The sequence below is a fragment of the Maniola hyperantus genome, chromosome 3 (assembly GCF_902806685.2).
Source record: "Maniola hyperantus chromosome 3, iAphHyp1.2, whole genome shotgun sequence".
NCBI lineage: Eukaryota > Metazoa > Arthropoda > Insecta > Lepidoptera > Nymphalidae > Maniola > Maniola hyperantus.
The window spans coordinates 4,454,773-4,464,230 of NC_048538.1; the positions used below are offsets into that span (position 1 = coordinate 4,454,773).

The 9,458-nt window shown below is 38.3% G+C and overlaps 2 protein-coding genes across 2 annotated transcripts in view; both read left to right on the forward strand.

The window, feature by feature from the left end:
* LOC117996417 (uncharacterized) overlaps positions 1 to 1,575 on the forward strand; it is a 29,951-nt gene extending 28,376 nt beyond the window's left edge. The window contains exons 12-14 of the mRNA XM_069509634.1: positions 46 to 140; positions 437 to 617; positions 1,451 to 1,575. Coding sequence (XP_069365735.1) covers positions 46 to 140; positions 437 to 617; positions 1,451 to 1,560 — 386 coding nt within the window. The 3' untranslated portion in view covers positions 1,561 to 1,575. The remainder of the gene's footprint in view (positions 1 to 45; positions 141 to 436; positions 618 to 1,450) is intronic.
* Positions 1,576 to 2,260: 685 nt separating this feature from the next.
* On the forward strand, positions 2,261 to 5,941 carry LOC138404726 (luciferin sulfotransferase-like). Its single transcript, XM_069509517.1, has 5 exons — positions 2,261 to 2,394; positions 2,509 to 2,631; positions 3,028 to 3,127; positions 5,072 to 5,246; positions 5,807 to 5,941. Exons 1-5 carry the CDS (start codon positions 2,304 to 2,306, stop codon positions 5,939 to 5,941), a joined length of 624 nt encoding a protein of 207 aa, XP_069365618.1. The 5' UTR covers positions 2,261 to 2,303.
* The last annotated feature ends 3,517 nt before the right edge of the window (positions 5,942 to 9,458 follow it).

Below are 9,458 nucleotides of genomic sequence, written 5' to 3' on the forward strand. Positions count from 1 at the left end.
ACATGAACTGGACGCACCTTATCAAATAAATATCTTCCTTTCCAGTGTTGTACGCCCCTTACTTTGAGCATGTTCTAGAAGCTTGGGAGAAGCGCAGTCATCCACACATGTTATTATTAATTTATGAGGAAACAATTAAGGTACCTAACCAATTAAGTTGTAAAAATTGTTGCTTCGAGCGGTTGATTCTATGTTAGTAATAAGGTATTTACTACCTACAGCGTTGAACTGAATTAGGGTGCGTTTATACAGGGTGTAACCAGAACGCTAGCAAAAACTTTGCGTTATTGTTATACTACTAAACACAATCCAATACCGATAACCATTTGCCTCATTTTGTAGTTTCAGTGATTTAGTATCTTTTAAACAATGCAATGTATATCGCGCAAAACTCGGGTCAATGTTAATATATATGTATTCATTTAATTTTTTATAGGATTTGCCGTCAGCAATACGACGAGTGGCGAGCTTTTTTTGTAAAACATTCTCAAACGAGCAAGTTAACACACTTGCCCACCATCTTGATTTCGATAACTTTAAGAAGAATAAGTCAGTTAACATGGAGCATTTACAGCATTGTGGCGCATTTAGGAGTGACGGCGCTTTTATAAGAAAAGGTAAGTAAATAAATAATTCTAATCAATAAATTTTCTCAAAATCGTACAAATAGTACAGTGCGCGGCCGAAAGTTATGTACATCGGCCTTTAGAATGACATTTCGGCTTCTCTGCCACTCATACCTATATGACGTTTTGTCGGTCTCAACGACAGAGACAATGCTCTACAAATCTGTTATCTAAATATATAAAAGGAAAAGGTGACTGCCTGACTGACTGACTGATCTATCAACGCACAGCTCAAACTACTGGACGGATCGAGCTGAAATTTGGTATGCAGATAGCTATTAAGACATAGGCATCCGCTAAGAAAGGATTTTTGAAAATTCAACCCCTAAGGGGGTGAAATAGGTGTTTGAAATTTGTGCAGTCCACGCGGACGAAGTTGCGAGCATAAGCTAGTCTCCTTATAAAGGTCTATTTACATTACTTTCTGCCGCTGGATTAAGCAATTGCAGTACCGCGCATTCCTGGAGCGAGTCAAATCCTCGCTTTTTATCATTTAAATAATCTTCGATTGTATAATATTATGTCACAGCTCAGATTTATATCTGAGAGACGAGCGACATTAACAACGATCATGTTTTATTTATTACTAGATGATGCCCGCGACTTCGTCCGCCTGGATTTAGGTTTTTCAAAATCTCGTGGGAACTCTTTGATTTTCCGGGATAAAAAGTAACCTATGTCCTTCCCCGGGATGCAAGCTATAATATCTGTACCAAATTTCGTCAAAATCGGTTGAACGGATGGGCCGTGAAAGGCTAGCAGACAAACAAACAGACAGACAGATAAGACTTTCGCGTTTATAATATTCGTATGAATTGTTACAGGTATGCCAGGAGAGTGGCTAGAGTATTTCGACGCAGAGATGACGGCTCAGGCGGACGAGTGGATCGCGGAACATCTACGGGACACTGACTTACGTTTCCCGCATTACTAACATCTAATTAACTATATGAATCTGTATGTAACTGAACGATTTCTGATAATAAAAAATATTTTGAGAATTTTAATCGGAGGAAGCCTATTATTATTATCGATGTATAACACACTTTCGCATTTCATAATAAGGGTACTGATTACACCACAGGAGTATTTACTCTTGCGGTAAGAGTTGCTTTTTTTTATCTATCGCCACATACTTATCAGATAAGTAAGTAAAAAAAATTAATTTAAAATAACTTTATTGTTAATAGATTTACAGAGAGTAAGAATACAGGATACACTTAAAAAACAAAGGGCGACCTTATCACTAAAGTGATCTCTTCCAGGCAACCCATACTTAAGAACTTATAGAACTGTAAGACGGGGAGTCGCAATGTAGCTATAAATATAATATATATATAAATATATATAGGTATATATAAACACATACACTCTAATAGGTACATACTATAAAATATAATATAATATATACAATATACATGTATATAAATACTATATAAAATCAATATAGTATAATTAAATAAATAATACATACTACATAGCTAACTGTACATATAGTTATGGCAGAAAAGTAGTAAGTAAGTAGTAAGTACCTACTAAAATTATAAACAGATAAGGAATGAAAAAGTCAAGACGATATTACTTATCTTGTAGATATACTTAATATAAGATCTTCATTTTACTGCAGTGGTGCTTAGTGCACTAATTGTGACTGCAGTAAATAAAACTTTTGTTAAAATGATGGATGAAAAACTTATAAAAGATTTCCCGTACGAGGTCAAAGTAATGGATTCTCTGGAAAAGTTAGATACGGGAGGCTATTTAAAAGGTAAGTTTTACAAGGAATCTGATTATATGAATTGGAAAAAGATACCTATAGAAAGTTAATGAACAGCTGTAGGTAGGTATCTAGTATCTTCGCTAAGGAAAGTTTTTTTTTTAGATTTCGTTCATATTGGCTCAAAAAAATATTTGTTACCGGAAGTATATTTGTTGGAAGCTGCAAATATTTACAACTTTCCTCTGAGATCTGATGACACATTCATTGTTACATTCCCAAAATCTGGTAAGTACTAATATAATTATCAAGATACTTATTTAAGTTTCTGTAGAAAGCTCACGCAAAATATTTTGAAGTTTTATGATAAACTAGCCTATCCCCGCAACTTCGTCCGCGTAGATTACACAAATTTCAACCCACTATTTTACCCCTTTAGGGGTTGAATTTTCAAAAATTCTTTCTTAGCGGATGTCAACGGCATATATTTCTATAAGTTCTTAAGCAGGTAGGTATAGGTTGTCTGGAATCATCATCACTGTAGTGATAAGATCGCTCTTTGTTTTTAAGTATGTACCAATTTTTAAACATTATGCTATTATGGATACTTAGCAATAAATATTTTTAAATTCAATTAAGTGAATTAAATCAAATTATTTATCCATTTAATTTATTATTTCCCAGGAACAACCATGACTCAGGAATTGATATGGTTGTTAGGTAACAATTTAGATTACGAGAAGGCTGCATCAACAACCATAACTATAAGATTTCCATATTTAGAGTAAGTTAAAAAAAATCAGTTGAATTTACCTACTACAGTTTCTAAAGGTAACTTCATATACCTAGCTTAGCCTAGCAATGGCATTGGTACAACCCTCCACCTCCCATGGCCCCACCAACCTCTCGGTTATATGGGCCGAATCGCGGGAGGGCGCCCGGTTGGTACTTGCTCTTGGCATTTTCCCGGGACTCCCTACAAATTATTTTGTCTCTTCCTTGTCCCTTATGCTCACTAATACAGCTGTGATCTCCGCTGCTGCTCCTCCGTGGTGCCGACCTGGCACCTGTACGCTCCGAGCTGCTTCGCCTCTTATGCCAATGGTGCGCGAATTCCCGTAGCCGGTTGTAGTTCCCCGCCGATGAGACGAGGTCCATGTAGAAGACCGGCCCCGCTTCCCCGCGTACGATCCCATCCAACATCGTCACTCGCAAGTCCTCATAAAGGGGTCACTCCCACAGCACATGGTGCCTATCCTCGTCGCCAAAGCCGCACTCGCACGCCGGGCTCTCGCACAACGTCATCCTATGCAGGCGCGCCCGGAAACAGCCGTGTCCGATGAGGATCTGTGAGGTCTCGTAGTCCGGCGCGACCCAGGTGGCCCCGAGCCTGCCGGATACGTCTGGGAAAAAGCGTCGCAATTCGTCACCCCAAATCTCCGCAGACCACCGCTCCTGCCACATCGCAATCACATCCGACCCGATATCCCGCTTGCGTCTGCTCAACTCCATCTTGGGCACGGACTGGCGCACCTCTTCGATTCTCCCAACACGGATCAATTCCAGGTCGGCCGGCAACACACCCGCGAGCACCGCTAGCGCAGCGGAGCTGGCGGAGCGATACGCTTTTGTGAGTAAGATGAGGGAATACCTCTGCGCCTTGATGAGCGTCGACCGCACGACGTAAAGCGCCGCCCTCCCCGCCCAGCACGCTGCAGCATACGTTATCGTCGCTACGAATGTTCCACGGTACAGGATGCGCAGCGCAGGATAACGGATGCCCCAGGATGAAGTCGACACACGCGACATCTTCCCGAAGCATCTCGCCGCGCGCTCCCCGATCGACAACGCATGCTGCGCGAAGGACAGACTTGCATCGATAGTCACGCCAAGAACGACCGCCTCCGTCACGTGCCTGATCGAGCTACCACCGAACTTGATTACTGGGGGTCGCTTCCTGAGCTTGCCCTTTAGCGTCATAGTTTGCGACTTGCTGGGAGCGAATGCGAGCCGGTTGCGACGGCCCCAGTCCTCAATCTGCCGGATGGTATCGGCCGCGGCGGTCTCGATCGCTCTACGCGTATCGGCCTCAATCAGAATCGTGACGTCGTCCGCGTACGCTACGATCTTTACTCCCCCCGGTAGCGGCAACCGAAGCAAGTCGTCAAGGAGGACGTTCCATAAAGTTGGCCCCAGCACTGATCCCTGTGGACACCCCATGGTCGACGTCTTCCACCGCACCTGGTCCCCGATGAATAGGCCAACGCGCCTGTTGTGAAAGTAGCTCGCTAACATGCGGTAGATGTTCGGAGGACAACCTCCCCTCTTGGATTTGAGCCTAGCAATGGCATATTTAAAAAGTATCTGTGACACAACTAGCTTTTGCCTGCGACTTTGTCCACATAGACTACACCAATTTCAAACCCCTATTAATTTGCCACCTTGGTTTAAAATTTTCAAAAATCTTTTCCTAGCGGATGTGTACGTCGCAATAGTCATCTGCTAATACCAAACAGCCCGATCCGTCCACTAGTTTGAGCTTTGCGTTGCTATCATCAGTCAGTCAGTCAACTTTTCCTTTTATTAGTTTAATTAGTTTAAAATACAACGTAGACGTCAAACAACCATACTAACATTTATGTAAATGAAATAAGTACATACTTACCTACCTACTTACATTGGTTAAATACATTATTTTTAAACCATTCTGTAGATCTCATTTTTGCAGGTTTCCAGCAATAACAAATAAACGTACAACGATGACGCAAGAACAGAAAAATACGATGAGAGAAAGCCTCATGATGTTCACGATGAGTGAAATAGAGAGCATGGCATCGCCAAGATTCATCAAAAGTCACTTGCCGCTGTCGCTGCTACCACCATCATTATTGGATAAGACAAAGGTACAAATGATAGAAGTATTAAAATGTATTTTAAGGATATAAGCTAACTCTGTACCAAATTTAATCGGAATCGGTTGAACGGATATGTGTGAAAAGCTAGCAGACAGACACACTTTCGTGTTTATAATAGAGAAACTTCTTATTGAAACCTTCACGGTACTGGCGCCTGTTGTATCAATCATCTAGCGTTTTCCTCGCTGTAGTGAGATGAAAAGTTGTGTTTCGCACGGGTGCAAATTTATTTGCGCTCGAGTCTTTGAATTCAAACATTCAAACGGGACAAAATAACATCTTTGCACCCTTGCATAACAAATAACTATTAATTTGATATTTGTAACGATTTTTTATGATTTGATACTTTGATAAAGATTATTATTATTAGTAATGTGAACGTAAGTAGTAAATATTTTCTATACCAAGGTCAAACCCTATGTCGGTCACTTTTGTTCTTCTACGAATACGTTACCCAACAATTTCTTAAATACGAAATACCACCAAATTCCTTAATACGAATTAGAATAGTATTGTCTTAAATTATAACTACTAATTTTGTTCAACAGGTTGTTTATGTGATACGGGATCCAAGAGACGTCGCTGTTTCTTTCTATCATCATCTAAAACTAATGATGAAGGTCCCAACTGATTATGAATTTAAGAAATATTGGGAGTGTTTTATTTCAGATATAAGTGAGTAACCTTTTAGCCGCGTCCACAACAGTGAAATTTTGTTTTGCATGCTAAACGTAAGCAACGCTAATAATACTGAATATTTTTCCCGCAAATCTTTTCCCACGTAAAATTCTTTTGGAGACCCCCACTTTTTTAGGCGCCATGGTGGAACACACAATAAACAATATAGTTACAGATCGCGCGGCGAGAGTTTGGCTTTGACCTTCGGGTGGAGGGGATTACTGCGCATGGGTACTGTCACGCACACAATACTTTTCCTTTTTTATGTACCAGGTTGGATATTTGAGTGGGTCAAAATTCATGTACAGTGGTAATAATGCTAGAAAATAATACGAAATAGATAAACTTCTTCATTTATTAAAACTATTGATAGTTATTTTACTTATATAAAATGTTTATTTCCTTTTAAAGTTTACAGAGACATTTTTTACAGTTCCAATTGAAGTCTTAGTGGCCTCCGATGTCCGTTTTTGAATTTTAGCTAATTTACTGACTACACAATTTAATTTAGAAACAGTTTCCGTTTTCATTACCTGCATAGTCTGTATAGTTTGGTTATTCTCCGACTGACTGAGTAAAGAAGCAACTTCCTCAATCTGACTTCGAATTTGCTTCAATGAATCGACACATTCGTCAGCTTCTTTCTTTAAAAAGCAATTCACGTCATATATCATTTTCCGTGCTTGCCTTTTTAAAACAATGTTTTTTTTACGCATTTTCAAATCACTTTTTAATATTTAACAAAAAAAACTTAACTGACAAACTTAAACAAACAAACTCAACAAATAATAACAATCGACAACAATAAACAATTAACGAAAATAGCAATTCACTTGTGAACGTGATTGTACAACACGAGGGCGCGGTACGTCGTATCGATGCGAGAGGCAGGGAACGACTGGAGCAGTGGAGCGCCAATCAGAGCACCGCGTGCGCCTACACACCCGCCCCGCACCCCACTAATTGCCCGTTGATACCCAATTTCTGATTTCTGCGCAATAACGGTCAAAGCCAAACTCTCGCCGCGCGTACTGTACAAACATACATACATACATAGACTGCTAAATATAAAAGGAAGGGTTATTTCAGAATTCTAAAACTCCTAGAACAAAAAAATATTTTTATAATTTTCATAATTTAACGAATTATCATTAAGTACCTACCTACTATGTAATCATTTATATTCTGAAATATGTAATAGAATTGAACTTTATTTTTTTTTCATAACCATCATTTGACTATATAATTTTAAAACAATAAAACATACAGAAAAACTTATCACTAAAAAATTTATATTTACAAAAAATATACGCCGTCCAAATGGTCAGTTATGGGCATTGTGCCCAAAACACTGGCGCTATTACCTCGCTGAACGGCAAGGCTCAACCGTTGAGCGAAATAAGCACCAGCTCTTGGGTCACCAGACGCGTGGATCAGCTTTTGGGAAACGATATAAAACAATATAACTACCTACTTATATTGTTTTATAATAAAGCTGAAACGGAGTAGGTATTATATTATGTTTACTTCAATGGTATTAAAAATAAAAAATAAAGTGTTCCAACTGGTCACCATAATACTTATAACAGTAAAGACTATAAGGAAGAAGCGCGTTTCTAAACGTTTCATTATGTTCTATTTGTAATAGAAAGAAAAAAGATAATTAAGTAGGTATGTAAGTATGCCAACCATAGACCATAGTTCGTTACGTTCGAATTCCAACTCGTACTTTGCACGCTAGCGAGCAAAATTATCACTTTCCACGCAGATTTCAAAGGGCAAAGGAATCCTTTCCGATCAAGTGAGATGAAAAAAAAATTGATAACAGGGTTGCAACAAACGGATATCCCGACCAGGCAACCAGTTTTTTAGTACAAGTGACAAAATAAAATAAAGACAAAAAAATGAATGAAAAATGATATGTATAGTTTTTTTTAGTTTTATTCATTATAGACAATATATTTTGTTGAAATTATTAAAAAATATGTACAAAATCAAACTGTATTTATTAACCGACTTCCAAAAAGGAGGTGGTTCTCAATTCGGCCCGTTTTTTTAAAATGTACCTATGTACATCGATTTTTACGTGGTTTCTGGACCGATTTTCAAATATTTATTTTAATCAACAGAAGATGTTTTGGTGGTGGTCGCATAAAAATTTCTGGATCCGACTCCTCAATCCTGATGCTGCAGGGTTACTGCCCACATAAGTTATCAAGATTCAGGAAGTATTCATAGTGAATTAATGTTGTAGGTACCAAGCAACGACTTCATGCTTGGACTCCAAGTCGCAACTCTTCGACCCTGATGATGTAGGGTACTCCTAAACTATAGTGATTCAAGAACTGCGGATGATGCAATATTATTTTTGGTGTATTTGTGGTGATTGAACTTCGGATCCCAACTCCTCAATCCTGATGCTGCAAGGTACAGAACTCCTAAGCCGTGGGGATTCGGGAATTTCTGATGATGAATTGATATTTTAGGTATCAAACAACGACTTCATGATAATACTCCAAGTCCGAACTCCTCAAACCTGATGATGCATGGTACATCACTCCTAAACTAAAGAGATTCAGGAACTGTTCCCGGTGAAACAATATTGTAAATGCCGAGCATAGACTTTGTTATTGAATTCTAAGGCTCTTCAATCCTGATGCTGCAAGGTGCAAGGAACTGCTAAGCCATGTGGATTTCGAGAGCTTTGCTGGTGAATTGATATTTTAGGTAGCTACCAAGCAATGACTACTTACACTAAAAAGCTTAAAATAAAAAATAAAATAAAAAACCGACTTCCAAAACCACTACAAAGTAAAAAATAACTTTCCCGACTTCATACATACATACACGCGTAGAAACAAAAGTTATTTTTTACTTTTGTTTTGGAAGTCGGCTTTTTTAATATTTTTTATTTATTTAAGTGTAGGTATAGATAAGAAGACAACAATATCAAACATTCAAACATAAATATTCAAATGAAATATCTAAGTACTGAGTTAAAATAAAAATATAGGTAAATGTCGTAAGTAATTGTCTTATTTTCATTTAGAAAACTAATCATGGATGGATCAGGAATAGAACACGCATCTACTAAAAACTTGAACAGTCCTTTATTGTTTCGTAAACGCTAGTTTTTTCCCAAAAACTGTCGAAGAACCCTCCTAATTATTTTAAAAAACCTCTTCAACGAGACGGTATTGAGAGCCGTGTAAACACGTCCACATCCTATTGGGTAGGTAAGATAAGTAGGGCGATTGTCTAAAACCTGCATCAATCATTATTACAATCTCAATTGTTCTGATTGGCTGAATTTGTGCGATTCTTGTTGCAACAATGCAATTGTAGCCAATAGTGAGCGAGCATTAACCAATCAGACATACCTATAAAAATTTATAGGTATAATATAGTTAATATAGAAAAACAAACTGTAAATAAATAATGTAAGAGAATAACAAAATGTAATACCCAAAAAAGAACTCTGACACAAATCGGAGGATTTCCGATGATTTTAATAAAAAAAAA